The 21,564-nt window shown below is 41.2% G+C and overlaps 3 protein-coding genes across 3 annotated transcripts; 2 read left to right on the top strand and 1 right to left on the bottom strand.

The window, feature by feature from the left end:
• Positions 1-19: 19 nt before the first annotated feature.
• Positions 20-5,569, bottom strand: LOC142885908 (pyroglutamyl-peptidase 1-like). Its single transcript, XM_076022706.1, has 5 exons — positions 5,321-5,569; positions 4,043-4,095; positions 3,259-3,375; positions 2,663-2,895; positions 20-2,241 (listed from the first exon to the last, which is right to left on the bottom strand). Exons 1-5 carry the CDS (start codon positions 5,352-5,354, stop codon positions 2,046-2,048), a joined length of 633 nt encoding a protein of 210 aa, XP_075878821.1. The 5' UTR covers positions 5,355-5,569; the 3' UTR covers positions 20-2,045.
• A 932-nt stretch (positions 5,570-6,501) lies between these two features.
• lsm4 (LSM4 homolog, U6 small nuclear RNA and mRNA degradation associated) lies at positions 6,502-8,949 on the top strand. Its single transcript, XM_076022704.1, has 5 exons — positions 6,502-6,674; positions 7,134-7,175; positions 7,259-7,357; positions 7,461-7,641; positions 8,211-8,949. Exons 1-5 carry the CDS (start codon positions 6,672-6,674, stop codon positions 8,318-8,320), a joined length of 435 nt encoding a protein of 144 aa, XP_075878819.1. The 5' UTR covers positions 6,502-6,671; the 3' UTR covers positions 8,321-8,949.
• A 9,008-nt stretch (positions 8,950-17,957) lies between these two features.
• Positions 17,958-19,776, top strand: LOC142885906 (transcription factor JunD-like). Its single transcript, XM_076022703.1, has one exon. It carries the CDS (start codon positions 18,138-18,140, stop codon positions 18,984-18,986), a length of 849 nt encoding a protein of 282 aa, XP_075878818.1. The 5' UTR covers positions 17,958-18,137; the 3' UTR covers positions 18,987-19,776.
• Positions 19,777-21,564: the final 1,788 nt, after the last annotated feature.

Here is a 21,564-nt window from a genome sequence, read left to right as displayed (position 1 = left end):
ACAAACAACAATAACAACTTTTTAATGCTCTTTATTCCAAAGCCTTTCCATTTGTAAAGCCAAATTGTGCTGTTAACATCAGGAAAAAACAATTGGAGGATTCTTTCTCAACGAAACCTCCTTATAAAGCATGATGGTACAATATTGTTGTACAATAGAGCACACATAAAGGTATCTCTGAGGTAGCAACACACCTACTGGGCAGCAATCTTTGAAGTGACCAATGAGCATTTTAAGGCTCTTAATAAAACTCCTCAACAACAACAAGGCACAGCAAAGAGTCAAGGACATCACCTTGTGTGAGGTTAGATCCCCCCCCCCTTTTTTTTTTATGAGAACAAATTTTGTGGCAGCTCTGGACCGTAAAACAAAGCCTTGGCTAACAACGAAACAATTCTGGAGATTTTTTTTTTTAAACCACAAAATAAAGACTTGACTTAAAGCAAATGAAAAAAAGAAATTTCATGTCTAATGAACTTTCTACCTAGCCAAGTGCTGCAAGGTTACAATCCTGTGGTTCAAGCCATGGCAGTGAGCAGCAATTCAAATCAGAGACACTGCTTATAGTCACTAGCAATATCGTTCCTGACTAACACATAACCAGATGGTGCATTTAGTCAATTTCCTCAAACAGGCCATGGAAATTACATTTATAAAACAGTATGTGTGTAGGAAAAAAGAATAATAATAATAAAAAAAAGATGTATGCATTCACATTGCCGTCTTAAATCCAGATAACGTAGAAATGAAAAATAAAAGGAAAGTGCCATGAAATAAAAGCTTAGACCCAACCCTGAATACTCTTTGAACTGATATTCCTCTCTCAGCCAATCAAATCCCAGGGTAAAAAAGAAGAAAGCAAAACCACACGGTTTAGTAGCCTAATAAAAAAAGACAGAAAAAGGTTTTGTACATTTAGGAAGATTTGGGAGATATTGTCGTAGATGTTGCCATAGACTTAAACAAATGATGAGAAGCACTAAACATATAATTAAGTTGGTCTAATTAGTGAGTGAAGAAATTCAACAAACAAGAGAAAATAACAAACAATTTTGTTACTAAAGTGAAACACTGAATTTGATCTATAAAATCATAATTGCAGCAGCATGGGGGTGCATCGTCCAAATTTACAGAACCCTCTGTCAGAATTGGACCGGCAAACTGGTGGAAAATATAAGCTGGAACCAACACACTCCCTGATTTAAATAATCTTTGTAAAAAAAAATAATAACTTACAACTTCTTATGAAGAAAAACCTATTAAGAGAAAAGGTAACATTGAGTGTGTAAAAGCAGGATTTGATCACAGTTTACAGAAAAACTGAGAGTCAGTTAGCTGTGAATCCTTTCGAGTGTAAACATGATGAAGTCATGTACACTGATCAGTTGACCAGTCAAGCCGTTATGCAAAGACCCACTGACCAAAACATACTTTGAATAAAATAAAATATGGAATATGAAGATGCAGCACAATGACAGTGAAATAACTGTATGGTAAGACGTTTAAAACACATTCACAGTTTGCCCAGATGTGACTTCTACAACCACTTCAACAACCATCACCCTCAAAGGTGCATTCATAGGAGTCTCATTCTGAGTTGCCAGCTGTTGCATGTGTCACACTACACACTCAGCATATAAACTACAGTAAGCTACACTTCCTTTGTGTGCTCTGTATTTTACCCCCCAAAGACACATATTAGAAAATTCAAAGCCATGCTGTTTAATGTTCCTTTGCAGTGAGAGGAGATTACTGAGGGTCAGCTTGTGACCTCTGCTCAAACCTTCTTCACAACTGGGAGAAATGGAAAAAAACAAAAAATGGAACAGAACCTAATCAAGCAAACCATAAAGCACTAAAACCAAAGAAAGACATCCTGAAAAGATTCAAAACCAAATAACGTCACATTTTCTCCAAGTAAAAACTTCTTCTTCTTTTTTTTTTAAATATATCTTAAAAAAAGGTTTGGCTACTTGTGGTTAAGTGCATTTTTTTTTTTTGCTTTTGGTGAAGGATAGAAAGGCGGCTCTGCACCAGCAGGTAACCTAATGGAAGTGCTGCTGACAGTGGATCTTCTCCTCCGCCTGGTCCAAAAGCTCCAGCATCTCCCAGACGATAGCCTGCAGCGCTCGGCCCAGGTCTTCACCGCTGTAAGGCTTTCCCAGGGGGGGCACATGGATGAATGCAGAGCGGCCGTGGCTAAGGTACAGCGATGTGTAGTAGGTGAAGTCACACAGATACCTGCCACAGATGACAACACAGCATACAGCGACTTAGCAAGACACAGCAAAAATAGCAATTTAGCCACTGCCAACTTGCAGTCACACATGAAGTTTCTTAGTTGAATGAAATTTGAACCCCACTACAAGCAACCTATACTGTTCTGGAGATAAGATAATAAAAAAAAAACAGAATTTGCATCATTATCCCAAACCCTTCCCACACTACATAAGAAGTTGCATATAGTTTCAAGATACAATGGTTTGTCTATAGATTTAAGAACCTATTGAACATGAAAAAACATAATGACAACTTTTGAAAAGGCACAAAACAATACTGCACCAGAAGTTCAAGTTCCTCTTAAGGGGTTTACGTAAAGTTTATGTGTACACATTCATATATATTTCTCTCATTGACTTGAGCTGAACAAGCAAATAATTACCTTCCGGCATCTTTGGAGACGGACACAGCAACCCCGAGGCCCGAGGCTGTTACTCGCTTGCAGACTGACTCCATGTCAATAACTGAGTCGATACAGTCCGGACCTCCCACGATGCAACAGTGGGAATCCGGACAGAAGCTGCTGTTATCCAGCCCCTTGTAGCCATGATTTCTGCCACACTTCTCTAGCGTGACAGTGGTGGCCATACCCGAGACTCCGACATGAACTACCAACTGGTAAGAAAGCAACACATGCGCAAGTCAGAATCATTTGGTTAAGTGCAGTGGACTTAAAGTGTGTCTCTCATTGATTTCTGCATATTAAAACATGACTTAGACAGCTGGGACATATGACACAAAATAACCAAAGCGTAAATATTGCACAACAACATGTAACACAGAGAGAAAACGCATCTCAAGCTAAAATCTGTATTCCTGAAATTGCATCCAAAAGAAACATATTCAAACCTATTGTTCAAGCTAATGACTTAAAAATAGAGGCACCTACAAGAACTTGGGCATAGCCCTTAAATGAATGTGTAAGTCAGAGTGTTAGAGCGATGCAAACACTACGAGTCGGACATGTTCTCATCTTACCAGGGGACGATGCTGCTTCCACAGTGAGGGAACCAGACTCTGCACCGTCTGATACTCGACAGGAACCTCTGATACGTGCAGGTCCACTTCATTGCCCAGCCCCAGTTTCTTCAGTTCCTGTCACATCAAAATCAACAAAGACGTTAAGCCTGAATTCAACTTTGGCTTTTGGTTCAGCACAAAAACAAAATTAAAAAAACAACAACTTTGTATTGCAAAGAAATACTCAAAATAATTACACAGTTACATTGCACAAAGCATATCAGACTGAAACAGATGTAATGTTCTGGTCCAAAGCCTTCTGATTTTTCTTAAACCATTAAAAGTTTACACTGTGCTTTCAAAGCTGTCTTTAAAACTAAGACACGTCTGTGAAAGGCATGATATAAAAGACGCTGTCACATGTAATCATAAGACAAATTTGTTTCCAAAAAAAAAAAAAAAAAAAATCACAGCCGGCAGACAAACAGCCCTGGCCACTGACCCCCACTCATATTGAAAAGAGCCTTGACCACGTCGGTGACCTCGGAGCAAGGCGACCCTTTGTTTGCCTTTAATATCCTGATCAAGTCCGTCTAGACATACTGACAACCGTCATCATCCCCCAACACACACACACACACGCACGCACACGCTTGTCCGGAGAGGGATCAAGGGGAAGCCTTCAACAGCTTTCACAGCATCATATTTGTGTAAAGACAGACTGAAGTGGATACCATAACACACAACTTATGCGTAAGCTTTGATTTTTTTTTTGAGACAGAAAAATGGAATCAGAACAAACCTGTACCGCGACCCAGCTGGCGTTGACTGTATGCTCTCCAAATGGTCCGAAACCTGCAACGCACACACATCACACATCATGTTGTTGCCTTCGTTACGTGGTCTGTGTTGTCTTCCGTGACCTACCAGAATAAAATTCATCTTAAAAAAAAACGAGAAAAAAACCCCAAAACACTTGAAACATCACTTGGCTGAAAAACAGGACACATGAGCTGGTCTAGGATTATTCACTCTGCTGTGTTTGTTGAGGGACCTATAAGTGATGCTTTTCCACAACTCTAAGGGTCAGCGGGTCCCTGGGGACTGGGTGGAGGGGGGATCAGTCTGTCTGACAGGCCGCTGAAAAGAAGCAGAGTGAGGGGGCCGGCAGCTGCTTGCCAGCCAGCTATTGTGAGGCTGCTGTTCCCAAGCAATCTCACATCTTCTGTCAGCTGGGCCTGGGAGCCCCTGCAACCCTTTGTGTCTGGAGGTGCCTGCAAAACGTTCCCTACAAGGGTGCAGCTCCTGCCCCTTAGACAATATTATGTCCAAGTTGCTGCAAGTTCATCAGTCCTCCGTCTCAAGAAGTTAAAAAAAAAAAAAAAAAAAAAAAAGAGTCGCAATTCATTAAGGAAAGAGTGTTCTACCGCCCCTGCTGTGAAATGTGTTTAGATTTGAAAATTGAAACATCTCCAATAAAATTTAGAGGACGGGTGCGTTCATGGATTACAGAGGAAATAATGTACAGCCATAAAGTAAGTGATAAGGTTTATATTCTCTCAAGTTAAACAATGCAACACAATTTAAACTGCAGCATCTCTGTCTGAGGTATAGAACATAGCAGAGTACAGACTATCAAATAGTATATTGTCTATATAGTGCATAGTATTATATTGCTCTGTTGCTCTGTCCGAAACCTATATTACAGTGTTCTTTCTTAACTAAAGAGCAAAACATGTTTGTGAGGGGGAAATAACACGCATGGCTGTCATTGTTTGAAGTGACAAGAACTATGTCACCCATCCGGTCAGCATTCGGAAATCATGCGGACGACGCCTCTTTGCTTGTGGTTACGGACAAGCTGCCTGAGAGACATTCCACCGACGGCAGCGGCGAGAGAAGAGAAACGGGGAGAGTCTGACGCCATTACGCGCTCGCACAGCCTCTCACCTCCCGCCGACTGCAACTTTTCCCCACTTCAGTCTGCTGTTTGTTCATTGAGGCGACAAAGCAACAGGAATGGCAGCAGCAGCAGCAACAACAACAACAACAACAACAACGACAAGTAGAAGAGACAAACCTGTAACGACCACAGTCCGTTTGCTGTTGTCCATCTCCTGCCCTGTGACTGGCGGCTGAGCAGTCTTTTAGGTGTTCGTATCTCAAGCAGGGACCCCTCTGGGAGAGTGGAAGACCCTCTCAGCTGACTCCTGGCTGCGTCTGCCAAACACGCAGAAGGACCCACAGAATCCAACTTGCCCTTGTCTTGGGCTACGTAACATGTGACGTCCTACGTCAGCAGCAGAGGACCGGATTAAGGAGAAACAACTATTGGGAATTAATACGCTAATAAATCCCTGGGGAAACTACGGAAGCGCTTTGCATTTATTTATTTATTTTTATTCAGTGAATGCAATGTAAAAGAAAAGAAAAAACACCGCACATTAATAACAATATTATTGTTATTACACGAGAACTGTTCCATTTGCAGTTGCAAAATAAGATTTATTTATTTTTATTTTTATTTTTATTTTTATTTTTTCAGTTTTCTTAATTCCTCTTATATATCTTTGGTTGATATAACCCTTTTTACTGAAAGACAGTAGCTGGGGAAAGCTGTCGATCTGATCAGGAATTTCCATGAGCGTCAGGTCTGAAACTCAAATGTATCTAAATGTGAATTTCTGCTCAATATAGAATTGTGAAGACATCTTGTTGGTTTTGAATAAACAAGGTCGTTTTCTTCTATTTATGTCTTGCCATTCCTAAAAAAAAATAAATAATAATAAAATAAAATAAAAAAATAATTAACGTTCAGTGAATTCCCTCTGGATTGCACTGAAAAACCACTTGTTTTTCTGTGAAGGAAGTGTTCCAGAGTCTACATATGCTTAGATTCTAAATAGTATTAATATACAACACACAAAAGGTTTGGCTCTTTTGTGTATTTTTTAAAGTGGTGAAATGTTTTATTTCCCACACAGAGTTTGGCCTTCATGCCAACCCTTCCCTTTCATTTTATAACTATTGGTGGACTTTTACACATTCATCAATTCCTAAATTCCTTCTTTAAAAACGGTATTGATTGGGAATGTATTTGTATAACAAATATAATATAATTTGTTTAATAATCATTGCGTTTATTTAAGTGTTAATTTACATCCGTAGCAATTTGTAGTTTTATTATATGATGCAAACACTACTTTCTGCCAGTGAAAAAGATTAATTTATAAATTAATTATTCGAAAATGAGTTTAGTGGGAACTATCTTAACCTGCGGCCATGCTTGCGCACGGTACCTTTTCTCAGTGCACCGGAAGATCGTTATAGCAAGAAGAAATTAAACAGTGGACGGTGTCATAAGTTAGTGCTCACAATTGTTAAAAGACAATACTGCAAGTGAAGTAATTACACAAGGATAATCTGGCACAATGGTAACTATATGACTCTACGTACAACTGTGTTCGCAGATCGACTGTGATGCTATAGTTAGCTGTGTTAGCTTGGCGGCAACGCTGGTCAATGCTAAGAATGCTTGCTAACTTCAAACGTCGTGTGCTATTTTCGCCGCCTATGAAACTTAACACAAGTTAACATTTAATGATGATGTTTAATTAGATCACTTTTGTCAATATTTCAGCAAATGAAACTTGAGTAAATAATTACATGTTAAGTGACAAAATGTGACCTGATATGCAACTCTCTTTAATTAAACATTTTTTTGTCGAAATTATACGATGATTTAGAATGAGTTCTGAGATCACAAATGCTCCTGTAAACCGATTGAAGTTGAAGTTGTCTACGTATGTAGGAAATTTTGTATGCACAAAAATGATGGTCGATTGTTTTGAAGTAAGTATAAACGCCGATGATATTTTTTTCTCTTCTTGTAGCTTCCGTTATCCCTTCTGAAGACGACCCAGAACCACCCCATGGTGAGTAAACCCTGTCCTAGAGTGTTTGTGCAGACAACCGATCATCCAAAGGGACCAGTTGTTCATGTTCCATGTTCTCTCAGCTGGTGGAATTGAAGAACGGAGAGACGTATAACGGTCACCTGGTCAGCTGTGACAACTGGATGAACATCAACCTAAGAGAAGTCATCTGCACCTCTAGGGTAAAACTAGTACTTTTGATACGATAAGTTCACTCCTTTAAAAAAAAAACAAATAAAGTGGTAGTGTTCAGTAGTAAACTGTTGCTCTTGTGCCCTTTGACAGGATGGAGATAAGTTCTGGAGGATGCCCGAGTGTTACATCAGAGGAAGCACTATTAAATATCTGCGCATCCCAGATGAGATCATCGACATGGTCAAGGAAGAGGTGGTGTCTAAGGGCCGTGGGCGAGGTGGCTCCCAGCAGAACAAAATGCAGGGCAAGGGAAGAGGAGGAGGTGGCAGAGGTGAGAGAAAAAGTTTCCAGCTAATTAAACTCTGCTGCAACACTTGTGTTTAATCAGTGTGTGTTTTAATTGTAAAAGTTGCATTTAAATTGTTTGTGTTAATTTTTAGGGTAATACAAAAGCTGTACAATTTTGTAAGCATCGTGGCCGTATTTATTGGTATATTATCAGAATTAAATGTACATGCAGTATCTGCAGCTCTATACCTATAGACATGTGTAAATCACATCATGTAAGTAATGTAGACTTAAAAAATTGTTCCGTTTTATGGATGGAAATTTCATCGATGGTTGATTTTGGTGGCAACGTACTCTTGCTTAAAAATTATAGCACAAGAAGAACACAACATAGCATCTCTATATTTTTCCTTATGTGGTGCTCGTAAGACGTGGAAGTCCAGTTACAACAGTGACATTAACACCATGTTTTGTATAAAATCTGTTATTGTGAGTTTGACCTCTTTTCCACAGTTTTGTTGCCATACCTAAATTTATAGGTACGGCATTTATTTATTTAAAAGAAGAAGTTATTGTGGCTGAAGTAAAACTTGTGCAATTTTCTGGCGGCAGGTGTGTTTGGTGGCCGTGGCAGAGGAATGACTGGCCCGGGTCGAGGCCAGCAACAGCAGCAGCAGGATAAGAAACCAGGGAAACCTCAAGGAATGAAGAACCAACACTGACAGGCAACATTAACACTTCTACAGCTAAACCTAGAACTGTAATTCTTCAGTTGTGCTGCGACGTTTCTCAGAAGTGGCCATTGCAGACGGAACAGTGGGAGAAACTAACGAAGCTGTGCTTTTGCACTGATGTTTTTTTTTTTTTTTTTTTTTACAGCACTTGTATTTGATTTTAATTGTGACCATATTCCAGTTCTCTAAGTTTAAAATGTGTGTCATTATAACTGAAAGATTGTTTAACATTATACATTGTAATGTATAAAACAGTTAGCACACTGGAATGCAGGTTTTATTTTTAGTTAGTTTAGCTTTTTTTCCTGAGGTAAAAGTCCAGCTTCGTTTGCATGTTGTTTTTTTCTTTATTGTTCTGTCTTATTCTGTAGTGTGCAACTTCTCCCCTGCTTTCAGTTGTCCAGTCATGTTGGTAGAGCCACATATTTGGTGACATAAGTGGACACATTATGATTTTTCGAATTCCCCATAAACATGTAATTTTGTTATGCCTGAACTGTGTAAGTACAACTTGTATCTTGGTTGGGCTTCATTTTGTTTTATACCAAAAGAAAGAAGCCAACAATGTAATTTATTTACACAAGAACATTGGAATTAAACAATTTTTGTTAAAACTGCCTTTTTGACTGTGATTCAATAACAGTTACTGGAAATATTTTTACACAGTGCAGTGGTTAGCACTGTGGCTTCACAGCAAGAAGGTCCAGAATACAAATCCCAAAGCCCTGGTTCTTCCTCTGTAGAGTTCGCATGTTCTCGCCATCTACATGCAGATTTATTACTGGTGCTCTGGTTTCCTCCCACCATCAAAAACGAACCAGCGTACTCTGTTGCAATGGCTAGCCTTCCATTATGATTTTGCAATTTTGTTATATAATGACGATAAAGCTTTTGTATTTATTATAGTAAAATCATCCAAAAAAAGCCTAATTTCTTTTTCAACAGTATAGTTTGAGAAATTAAATGTGTGTGCTCAAGACAGACATCAATATTCATGTTCATCGACCAGTCGTTTGAAGTGGACACGTATACAATATTTTCTTGAATTTGGCCACTAGGTGTCGTATTACACCACAACGTCTGTCAGCGAACGCTGCACAGAAACTGTTCGGTACAACAATTAGTTAGGAAGTGAAGAATTGCATGCTAGTGACGTCACTTTCTGCTTTCCGAGGTAGTTCAAGCGTATTGTGAGAGATTAGTAGCAATAGAGCTGCTCTTCCAGGCTTGGCCAACAGATGTCACTGGAGAGCCGGCCTGCATCAGCGTCAAGCCGCAGTCTTTTGTAGCTGCGGCAAATGATTTCATTTGCGAAAATACGATTTTATTTCAAAAATACAGTTTTATATAAACTGTTATGTGAAGGAAGTAATCAGAAACAGGAGGAGCTAAATGAGCAAGAGATGGAGCACAATAACCAACAGCTGCTTCTTCTTGTTCTTCTTCTTGGTAATACTAGATAATAATACGTCAAAGAATAAATAATAATCAAAGATTGGTAATAAATTGGATTATTTTTTCACTTTTTCTGACATCAACTCTAAAGCGTTGAATCAAATTTGCTTGATGGATTGAATTGTGGCCTCTGTACAAGCAGGTTTAGGATGTGCGTGTGTGTGTGTGTGTGTGTGTGTGTGTGTGTGTGTGTGTGTGTGTGCGCGCGCGCGCGCGTTGGGGATGTGGGCTCGAGCCTCAGTGCCAGGGTTTCGAATCCTCCTCCTCCTCCTCCTCCTCCTCCTCTTCCCCTTCCTCCTCATCGTCTCTTCCACCCACACACCTCTTATATCCACAGTCACACACCACGGCAGTCGCCGTCCAATCACCGCCTCTCCTCCTTTCAATTGCCTTCACCTGCGTCACTCTGTGTGTGTTGCCATGGCGATCCCCAATGCTCCACCCACACTGTGTCTCCTTCACTGCGAGCATGGAGCCGACTCGCGGCCGATGATGCAGGCAGGCTGCAGACGTCATCACTTCCCTTGGGAAGAAGACCTATTTTTACCACTGGGCACAAAGTATACCGTGCTGCCCAACATATTTATGGAACCGCATCTAATCACAGCACTGCCAGGAAGACTTTGCCCTCTACGCTTGTGCACCTTCCTCTGCGTTCACCTCACAGGAACGCTGCACCTTTCCGAGCGTATTTATTATCTTGAAATGTAGCATCTATTTGCTGTATTTAGTTAGACTTTTATTTTTCGCAGAAGAAAGGCTTCACACCATCTCATTCACCCACTGCGTAGAGTTTAGATTTTAGCGCTCATGGTACCCACAGGAATATCAGCAGTGATTAGAGTTATGCTCGAAAATACAGCCCTTTGGCTGAGCTGAGATACATTATATGGGAGGAACAACTGCAGAGAAGGTGGAACGAATAAAAAATAACACGGGATGAGAAAATAAAAGGTCAAATCCAGTTCCAGTTCCAGTTAGCCGTGCCATCCCACCCACTGCCAATTTGCATTGTTGATGCTGATTGTAGATCAAACTGCTTGTTGCAACAACTGCCGCATTCGTTTAGCACCTGAACAAGGCTCAGGCTTACTGCAATGCTGCTCGGCCTCCTTTGGTGTAACATCACACCAGGAACCTTCACTGTGACAATCAAACCAACCAAACATAGACAAATGGAGACATTTCGTGCCACCAGTGCCTATTGCACTTAATCAATATCAAGTGGGTTTGCTGAAGCCAGGCAGGGTGGCTTGATCTATAAATCTGTTTAGGTGATGTCCTACGTAGCATCTACATGATCAACAGGACTCAATCGATCAATCAATTTTTATTTGTACAGTGGCAAATCACATCCGAAGACGTCTCAAAGCGTTTTGTACAATGAGAGAGAAAAAACATCTGGGCCCCCAGAGCAAGCAAAGTGCGACAGTGGCCAGGAAACACTCCCCTGTGGGAAGCAACCTAGGGCAGATCCAGACTCCAGAGGGCCGTCATCTGCCTATAACCAGTTGGGGTGAGAAGGAAATACAAAAAAAAAAATGTAGAGAGAGAGAGCGAGAGAGAGACAGGCCAGAGTGAGTTGTAGGGTTAACAGTAATGATCTCACAAAAGATGTAGATATATAAGCATAAATCATTCAGATATGTATATAAATTGATATTGTGTCGTATACATCAAACCATTCTAAAACTTCAATTGGTTGCTTAAATGTTTAGTGGTGGTGTGATACAGCTAATAGTTTGTTGTAACAATATTGCCTTTACACAAGCTTTTTGGTTAAACTCACTATTTCAGGTTAAACTCCTGAATATTCTATGTCAAGATCTTATTTGCACCACGTTTTAGAAGAAAAACTGATAAGACAAGGCTGTGATGCACCATTCTGCTTTGACTAATTTATTCTTGTGCTGCTGTGTCGTGCTGGCAGGAGCCTGTGTGGGTTTTCAGATGATCATTTAAACACACCCATATCCACTACTGATTACACCCCCACTTTCCCAGTCTCTATCTCTTATGAATGAAATCTTCATTTGGCATTTGCCTTTGGTGCCAATGGGATTCTGAATGTTCTCGCAAACATAAGCCCAGTACCACGCAATCAATATTGGAGCTGCACAGCAGCGGGAAAAAAAGGTGGAGTATGTGGGTACCCCCATGGTGGACGTTTAGATCTGCAAACTAATGCTTATTTGAAATGAAATTCAGACGGCACAGTGTGCAATCTGGTTGAGCCTGACACAGCAGGAATTTTGGTTTTCAGGCAAAAAAGGGGACTCCACCATGATCAAACCTTACTCAAATTAAACTCTTTAAATCGGCTCTGCTGGAGTAGAGATGCTTCTAAAAACATGCTTAAAAAAACATACATGGCATACTGCCCCAATTCTCACCTGCATTTTTGCAATCTTAAGCAATCTCACATCGTGAGGCGTTGGTGACTACTTTATGACTAAGAATGAGGTCATTTGGTTGTTTCTGCTGCTGACTCCACAACAGTATGCCCGTCGGGGAATATTTAAGATTACCTTGAGTTGGCAGTACTCCAACTCCAATCAAATCCAAAATATGTGAGCTGAAGGTTGCAGTAGATCACGACAGCATAGCCACAGCCTGCGATGCGATTAGGTGCATTGGTTGATTTGTGATTTTATTCAGCATGTTTAATCACTGCTCACTTATATGACACAAAGGTAAGTCAGCCAACAGGGATAACCTTAAGCCGCATGAGAGGTTGTGAGGAAAAATATGAATTTTCTACCTTTAAAACTTTAAATTATTGGTGGATTTTTAACTGATGGCAATCAGAATCTGCATCTTTCATCAGACACTTCTGATAGCTGCCACTTTAAATGAGAAATTCCTTGTCGGTAGTTTTTATTTGGCCTCAGCAGCTCAAAAGCAGCACCTTAACTTGTTTGGAACTGAACAGTAGAAGATGTGGATTAGTACAAAGCACTGCGTTAACACAAGTTATTCTGAACAACTGTGGCTGAGATAAAAGTCACACTGGCGTGTGACAGACATAGAAGGGATTTCCCTTTTTTCATTGTTCACTGTTCTACAATAGATTAATAGGATATATTGAAACGTTACCATACGAATGCGATAAACAGTTAAGCTTTGTGGGTGAAATCAAAATTAGGGGTGGAAGGTAATTTTTTTCCATTAAATGAAATTTGCATCTTTCTGTTTCACAATAGATGGAAAATGAATGGAAACCAACACTGAAGTAAAAAAAAAAGCATAATGTTCCTAATGTTCACAACCACCTAAAATTGTCCAAAAGATCAGAAATAATATTTAAACATAAAGTAGAATTAAAAGTAATAAAATGTACAGGTATGTGCTGTATAATATTAAATATTTTAGAATATAGACATATATCATATGTGTGTATATATGTGTGTGTATATATATTAAAAAATATGCATATATACATGTATATATTTTAAAAGGACAGGGGATGAAGCTCAATTATGAGAAAATAGAATGTTTGGTGTGTGCTCATCCCCCGAACTAGAAATACCCACGTTATTACTGTAACAGGAATATGGAAAACATCATCCTTCACCAAATATCAAACGCTGTCGATTTTCTACCAGCGCTGATGTTTGTAGCAGAAAACGTGTGCTGAGGTTTTGTGGTTGACGAGGTGAAAATCACTGGTGTGTGTTTGTGAGCGAATCGTCACTGCGGCTTCGCATGCACACACTTCACCAAAGTTATGCTCTCTCCGTTAGCATGAAACTTCACCTACATGTTGAAACTACGTCAGCAGGTCGAGTGGAGCAGGTTTACTGCCACTCACAAAAACAAAGTACTTTCGCGTGTCAACATTGTTATTGAAACTATGAATTACTAAGCAGTAACTGCTCAATGGAGAGCATGATTTGAACGCCCCAGATGCTAAAACCATTAACACTGTCAAGAAAAGTCAAAAGTCCCTCAGGTTAATTTAACAAATTCTCCATTTCTTCACTGAAATGTTGAAATGCAGGTTCAGGCACTTTGGTTTCTTGCACAATTAAAGGGATAATTCGCCCAAACTCTAAGTTTCAACACAGTTGGCCTCAGGACATTGTCAATGGCGGCTCTGGCATATTTTCAAATCCATTGTACTGTTCTAGAATTTCATAAAGGAAATAGTTCCAGCCAACGACTCCATGGTGAGCTGCTGATGTTATTTAAAATGCCAAAGGGGAAGAAACACAAAAACATGTCGGAGGATTTCAACATGAGGGAGAATTTGCTCTCTGTGTTGCATTCACACTCAAGTGAACGCCCTCCTGGTGAGGTGGCTGTAGCGGATGTATTGGTTAAAAACACTGGGTTGAATTTCTCCTTTTGTTTATTTACATTTGTCCACTGTTACCATGGGCATTATTCAATAGATTTCCTAAGAACAGTTGTGTTTATTATCAGATAAACTCACCAAAGTCTCCATCAACACGTCAGTGAGTGGCAGACAGGTGAAATCTCAATTTGGGGTGAACTATCCATTCAAGAACTGGCATGTATCTGGCACTCTGGCACCTAACGCCTCTGACACAAGCCAGGCGTCAACCACATGTTGCTAGGAAACAGTGAGGAACTCCAACCAGTGGCAAACATTCCAAACAGCTCATCCTGCTCTGCCTCGACTTGCACTACTGGCTCGTTGTCGCTGATCAAAAATGAGTTAGAGCTCGAGTTTATTCATCAGCCCACAGTGACTCACATTTTAGTAATGATCAATAGTGGTTTTTCACATGATGCATCAAGTGCATACTCATTGCAATGCAATAGCGTGAATATTTTCTATGGCAAGCTTTTAAAAAAATATTTCTTGGTGACTAGAAATAAAGAAAGAACTTTGAAACACTGACTGATTTTAATGTAACATCATCATCATCATCATCATCATCATCATCATCATCATCATCACCATCATCATCATCATCATCATCATCACCACCACCACCATAACCACCCCATCAAATCAGTATTTTCTTTTTGTGTCTTGTCCCTTAAATGCACAGAGACAAATAGCACTCCAACTCTCCTTATTGGTCACATTTTCTAAAACACAATCAGCATTTTTGAAATCCCTCCCTCTGGATTGCAGGCTCAGCACCATGGTTACACTGTAGTCGGTCAAAAATATCCTCTGCTGGTTTCTCCCTGCTTCACACCAACACCAACCCACCTTCATTTCCGCCGCGGCGTTAAAAGATCCACCCACAGTGAGCTGTGCAGTGATGGATGGGGCCTACTTGTGACGCAGACAGAAGTGTAACCCTTTACAAGCCAGAACCAGCTCTTGTAGTTAATGAGCTGCAACGTGATGTTTGATTCTGCATTCTTAGAGTCTTCATTGATTATATAGTTGGATTGGATTTGAGAGGGTTTTTTTTATTTTTTTTTGCAATTTTCTTTGGAACAAATTCTTCAGAAAATATAAATAATCATCATATAAAGAAGTAGTTTTATGCAACATTCTATCTGAAAACAATGATTTTTGCATTTACGGTTACATTTCAGCTGAAAAAATAAAGCTAACTGTTATCATATACCTCCACTTTTGTGAGTCTAATGTCAGTTAATATCTGCTTAATGACTCTGGACCTTATATAGACTCATATTATTAACATCAGCTGCAAACAAACAAAGTTTGTTAAGAAGTCTGAAGAACAAGGAAAATGGATATTTTCTTAAAAAAAAAAAAATCAAGTTGTTACATAATTGAAAAAAACAAAAACAAAACTGGCCCATCAGCAAAATAATCCTCTTGGTCTTTTTTGCCAGTTGACACATTTGTCCCAGTATGCAGAGGGTTGTCTGTCTGCAAAACAGGCTGGTTAGCCTACCACAAAGTGCAGCCAGATGCAGTTATGGAGCACCGTGTTTCTGAAATGGCAGCGCCGGAATGCAGCATCTGTTGTGGACAATGAAAGCTTCTGAGTGGAAAATGAATTTTAGAATGTGATTGATGGGCATGTTGGGTGTGAGACCAGATCCTAACCAGAGGAAGAGTTAAAACCAGAATAGTTTCAGACAAAAGAAGAGTTTAAAATAAAACAAGGGTCTGTAATAGAAATACTGATAAATTGAATTATTCATTCCCATTTTAAATTGTATGAAATAAAGAAATAAAATAAAACTGACAAAAGGTAATATTTTCCAAGACAAGAAGCTAACAACAGCGTACATAGCTCAATTTTCCAACTGTAATTTCCTTCCTTTCTCCATGGTGATAATATACAGAGTAAAGATCATCTATTGAGCAGAGGAATTACTCGACGTCAAGTTACCCATAACCTTGCAAACAGAAGCAAAAACAATCTTAACATGGGAAATGTGATTTTTCTTAGAGTTTTCTGCCAATTGACCTACTCTGCAACAGTCAACTGTTACAGGTAGAAGCATATTTCTGTAACATCAGGATTAATGTGGATATATTTACCATTACACGCCACATGTGGATGTAAAAACCACAGAAATAAAAGTAGATTTATTTCAGTGCTTAAATGCGAAACCTGAAAAGTGACAAATAGTCCACAAAAACATCAGAAGAGGATTTTGAAACTGCCCTCAAACAACACACAACTTGTAATACAGGAAAAGCCAAGCGAGTCGACCGAGCATTTGCTCTCTCCACTAAAGATCATAATCAGCAGTTTGCTTGGATATTAGAGGTGTCTGAGCGAATAGGTCTTTGTCACTAGTCAGAACACTATTTAGGAAAATAAAGGAATCTACTTATAATTTGAATTTAGCATGAGGAGCCGACTGAATAGTAGGGGTAAAAAAAATACAACAACTCTTATAATTTGAGGAAGTACAGCAACTTCTGTAATCTATAATCGGGTGTGTACTTTTCTTTTTCTTACAGGATATATCCTTACATCACCCAGAAAGAATGTCTGTATTATAGATAGAAACTATAAAACAAGGAATAAATAGATGGTGTACAGTTGAGACAGCAGGCCAACAATTATTTTTGGTTCCTGTGATGCAAACCAGAGCAGCATTTCTCTCATCAAACTGAAGCAATACCTGAAAAATATCAGCCTTGCTCATAGTGATGCAGTTTATAGTCTGTGGGAAACCCCTTCAGATCATTTCACAACATTCTTGCGGCGGCTAACACGTCCAGTGGATGTCCAAATACGGCCTGGCTTTCGACAAGAAGCGCTTGGTGAAAATTTCAGGCAGAGACATGACCATGGTTAAAAAAAAAAAAAAAACAGCCTGAGAGTCGACAATGGCGGGCACAAGTCTTTTTTTTTGTTGATTATTCTATATTTTCTATGGATTTTAAATACATAATTGTAAGAGATTCATTTCTGAAATACTGTCCAGTAGATGGGCGACACGGTGGCGCAGTGGTTAGCGCTGCCGCCTCACAGCAAGAAGGTCGTGGGTTCGATTCTAGGGGCCCGGGCCTGGGACCTTTGTGTGTGGAGTTTACATGTTCTCCGGGTTCTCCGGATTCCTCCCACACTCCAAAAACATGCATGTGAGGTAGGGTTGCCACCCGTCCCGTTTTCCCCAGAATTGTAATCTTTTTTCACCACCAAATAAAATCTCTCTCTCTCTCTTTCGCCCTAAGACAGCTGGGATAGGCTCCAGCAGACCCCCGTGACCCTGGATAAAGGATAAGCGGGTAGAGAAGATGAATTAATGAGTGGGTGACACGGTGGTGCAATGATTCGTGCTGTTGCCTCACAACAAGAAGGTCATGGGTTCTATTCCGGCCCGTGGACTCTCTGTGTGGAGTTTGCATGTTCTGCCTGTGTCTGTGTGGATTCTTTGCAGGTTCTCCAGCTCCCCCCTACAGTCCAAAAACATACAGGTAAGGTAAGGTAAGGAAAATTGAGGGAATGCGAATGTTGATTGTCTTTCTATGTGGCCCTGCGATGAACTGGCGACCTGTTCAGGGTGTGCCCTGCCTTCGCCCTATGGCAGCCGGATGAGACTCCAGCAGACCCCCGCAAACCCTCTTGATGAAAGAAGCCGTTAAAATAAGACGCAAACGCCGCAGAGTGAGACGTCTTTTCCTTCCTGTGCGCTCTCTACTCGAGTTGTCGCGTTATTAAATAAAACTCCGGAAAACGTAGTTTCTGGCCAATGCGCGTGCTCCGATGTGACATAATGGAACGCGCGAGCCTAGAAAAGCTCGAGGCGCTCCGCCCGTCAGCTCACTCGCTCCTCCCGCACAGCAGCAGAGCAGTGAACGCCTCAGCGGAGCGGCCGAGACGTCCAGGCTGAACTTGAGGAGGCTCCACATCGCTGTGAGGTCAGGTTATGGGCCGCGGTTCGTTCTGAGGCAGGGCCCAAACAGTATAACATCCCCGACGCGGAAATAATGATGAAGAAGGACGTGAACCTGAGTCTGGGGGCGGACGAGGCGGACCTCAAGCCGCACCTCCGCGACGCGGAGAGCATCCTCACCTCGCCGGACCTGGGGCTGCTCAAGCTGGCTTCACCGGACCTGGAGCGACTCATCATCCAGTCCAACGGCATGGTGACCACGACGCCCACCAGCAGCCAGTTCCTCTACCCGAAGACGGTGACGGACGAGCAGGAGTTCGCCGAGGGCTTCGTCAAGGCACTGGAGGACCTGCACAAGCAGAACCAGCTGAGCGGAGCCGCCGGGGCGGCGAGCAACAGCCTGGACCTGGGCACCAACATCGCGCCCGTCACCGTCCAACCGGACCTGCCGGTGTACACCAACCTGAGCAGCTACGGCAGCGTGCCGCTCGAGACCACGGTCAACTACTCCACGGACACGGTCCCCTTTCCTCCGCCGCCGCCTCACCATCTGGGGGCGGTACCGGTACCGCCGCCGCAGCAACACCAGCCGGCGGAGCTGTCGCGGGTCCAGCCGCTGAAAGAGGAGCCCCAGACGGTACCGGACGTGCAGAGCTTCGGGGACAGTCCGCCGCTGTCCCCCATCGACATTGACTCTCAGGAGCGGCTCAAGGCCGAGCGCAAGAGACTCAGGAACCGCATCGCAGCCTCCAAGTGTCGGATGCGCAAGCTGGAGCGGATCTCCCGGCTGGAGGACAAGGTGAAGACGCTCAAGAGCCACAACACCGACCTGGCGTCCACCGCCAGTCTACTGCGGGAGCAGGTGGCCCAGCTCAAACAGAAGGTGCTCACACACGTCAACAGCGGCTGCCAGCTGCTGCCACACGAAGTCCAGGTGCACTAAAGTGGAGACGCGGGGCGAGCGGAGCTGGATCATGGACTCGGGTTGACTGCGTCAGTGTGTGGGGTTGTCGTTGGCCCAGGTGTGTGCGCTCCTGCCGCGGAGGACTCAGTGGCAGGCCTCGCAGGCCAAACCGAACGTGAAAAACCCCGCTATTTTAGGAGAGCCTGGGCAGTGAGAGGCTCAACAGAGACTGCCTGGTAGAACACGATCAAAGATCTCCACATATCGGACGGATCTTTCTTCAAATTGCCGCTACTTGTTGCTCGATGTTTGAAACGAAAACACCTGCCTTTATTCGATATGAAATCATGTTCTACCTCCGAGAAGCCATCTGTCTGCTGCTGAGCAAGATTTCATGGAATTCCACCGTGAACTGTTGCAATGATGGACGCTTGCTGGGCGACGCGCCACTTTATTAACATGAGGCACGTTTGTTTCATTTTATCCCCATAAACACTGTTTACAGCCCGTTTTTGAAAACATTGTAACAAGCTGTCTGACGAATTTGCTGTAAGAACACCCACGTTTATGATGAAAAACGATGACTTGTCGTTGACATGTCCGAATGTTGCCCACAGAAGGGCACCAATAGGTCCAGTGTTGATGATCAATCCTTTACCAACATGCATATATCTATATTTCTTACTGTGTCTCCGTTTTATTGTGTTCTTGTTGAAACGTGAGGAATGGTTATTGTTTTTGGTGCAATGACTGTTGCTGTCACTGTTGGCCTACATCTATGCTTCTATGTTCTGAAGTCAATGCTGCTGGCAATAAACAGTTTCCTCCACTTTGGCCAAACTCTTTTTTTTTTTTGTTGCATGTGTATGGTGAAATATGACAACAACAGAATCAACAATGAGCAGTGTTATGTGCAAACATCAAGCAGGTTCCTCAATGAAAGACATGTTCTTGTCAGTACAGACTGTTTTTCCATATCAGTGGAAACATTTCACAATTTACACAATAATCTATAATGCGTGTGAGAGGAAAACATATATTTGAATTCTCCTAAAATTCTAGACCTCAGTTGCTGCGAGCAACAATCAAAACTGGAAGCAGACGGATAGGGACAGAATTAATGAAGCCAGTGAGTGTGTTATATAACAACACTGGAAGTGCGTTTGGGAATCCGCATCATTTGGTCGTGATGGGTGCTTCTGCCCTCTGCTGGTGAAATGTGAGTAGTGATGACTGGGGAGACGTCCTCCTTTTTTGTTCCAGAGTATGAGAAAATAGATAATAGACAAATAAATAAAATTAAAATGACTAATTCAATAATAATATGATGAAAAGAAAATCAACAATATGATGTAATTATGTTAGAGCAGAGTCTTTCATGTGTTGCTTTTTGACAGTCATTACAGGTAACCTTTAAAAGAAGCCTTAGGACATATTCTTTCATCTATTTATATTATACATTACAGGAAGTTCATGGGTTCGATTGAGGCTCGGCTTCTCTGTGTGAGGTTTGTATCTCGCTATGTCTGCATTTTTATGTGGTTTTCTCCCATAGCACAAAGACATGCACAATAGGTTAACTACTTTTTTTTTTTTTTTTTTTTAATATTACAGGCATTGTAAGAATGTGTGTATATAATTGTTTGCCTCTATAATATGGCTCCAGGGTGTAAGCCCGTGTTTGCTCTTAAGCAGATAGACTCCAGCATCCACAGGACCCTGGCTGTAGAAGCAGTGATAGAAAGTTAATGGCTGTTAACTTCTTTCTCTTTCTTTCCTGTTATTTTTACATATTTAGTTAGTATATTTAGTTTAGTTTTGTTTTTTTTTAAATCTTCAAATCAAGACCCGACTGATTGTTGGTTACCCTTTATTGTTTTACCACAAAGTACAGATAAAAACATCCACAGCATTCTTTCATTTCGATGGCCCAAACTGAGGAGGACTTGAAGAGGCAGTGATACAAGACCAAATAAAGTACATGTTTCTGCGTGCGAGAAGATCTAAAGTCGGCAACCTCTACCAAGCTTGATGGCATTTCTTTTTCTGTGTGTATTGTGGACACTGTTTTGTGTATTGCTTTGAAACAGGGTGACACATTCATTCACAAGCAGGACGAGAGATGAAAGCAGGTACAGCACAACATGGCTCTTTTTTTCACTGTTGCTGTTATCATTTTGCTGTTTTTGTTTTTCTAGTTTTTTTTTTTGTTGCAAGCCTGAGTCGATACAACACAATCCACAAATATGACTTAAAGATACAGTATTTACAGGTCTGGTTCATACAGAGAGGAAGACATTAGAAAGAAGAACAGTTTAAAAGTTTGTGATTTGCTGGGAAAGAAACAGTCACCACCAGTAATGAGTAAAACACGCTGGATCAAAAACGTCTCTTCAAAGTTAATTGTCTTCTTGACTGCCTTTCTGGTAAAATCACGTGTGGGTTTTGTTTGAATGTTTCACTCACACTAATGTTACAATGTCACTATTTCTGATGAATTTGGTTGTGATTTCCACTCTGTCTGGGTCGCCTTCTTCTTTACCACAGCCTTACATCAATAACAGCAATCCTTTAATATGAGTTATTTCTCAATTGCATTTATGCATAATGCAGCTCT

The sequence above is a fragment of the Nelusetta ayraudi genome, unplaced genomic scaffold (genome assembly GCF_046127955.1).
Source record: "Nelusetta ayraudi isolate G7.1 ecotype Tasmania unplaced genomic scaffold, CSIRO-AGI_Nayr_v1 ptg000013l, whole genome shotgun sequence".
In the NCBI taxonomy this organism is placed as follows: domain Eukaryota; kingdom Metazoa; phylum Chordata; class Actinopteri; order Tetraodontiformes; family Monacanthidae; genus Nelusetta; species Nelusetta ayraudi.
The sequence above is the reverse complement of the archived record's forward strand: the minus strand, read 5'-3'. Positions and strand labels throughout refer to the sequence as shown.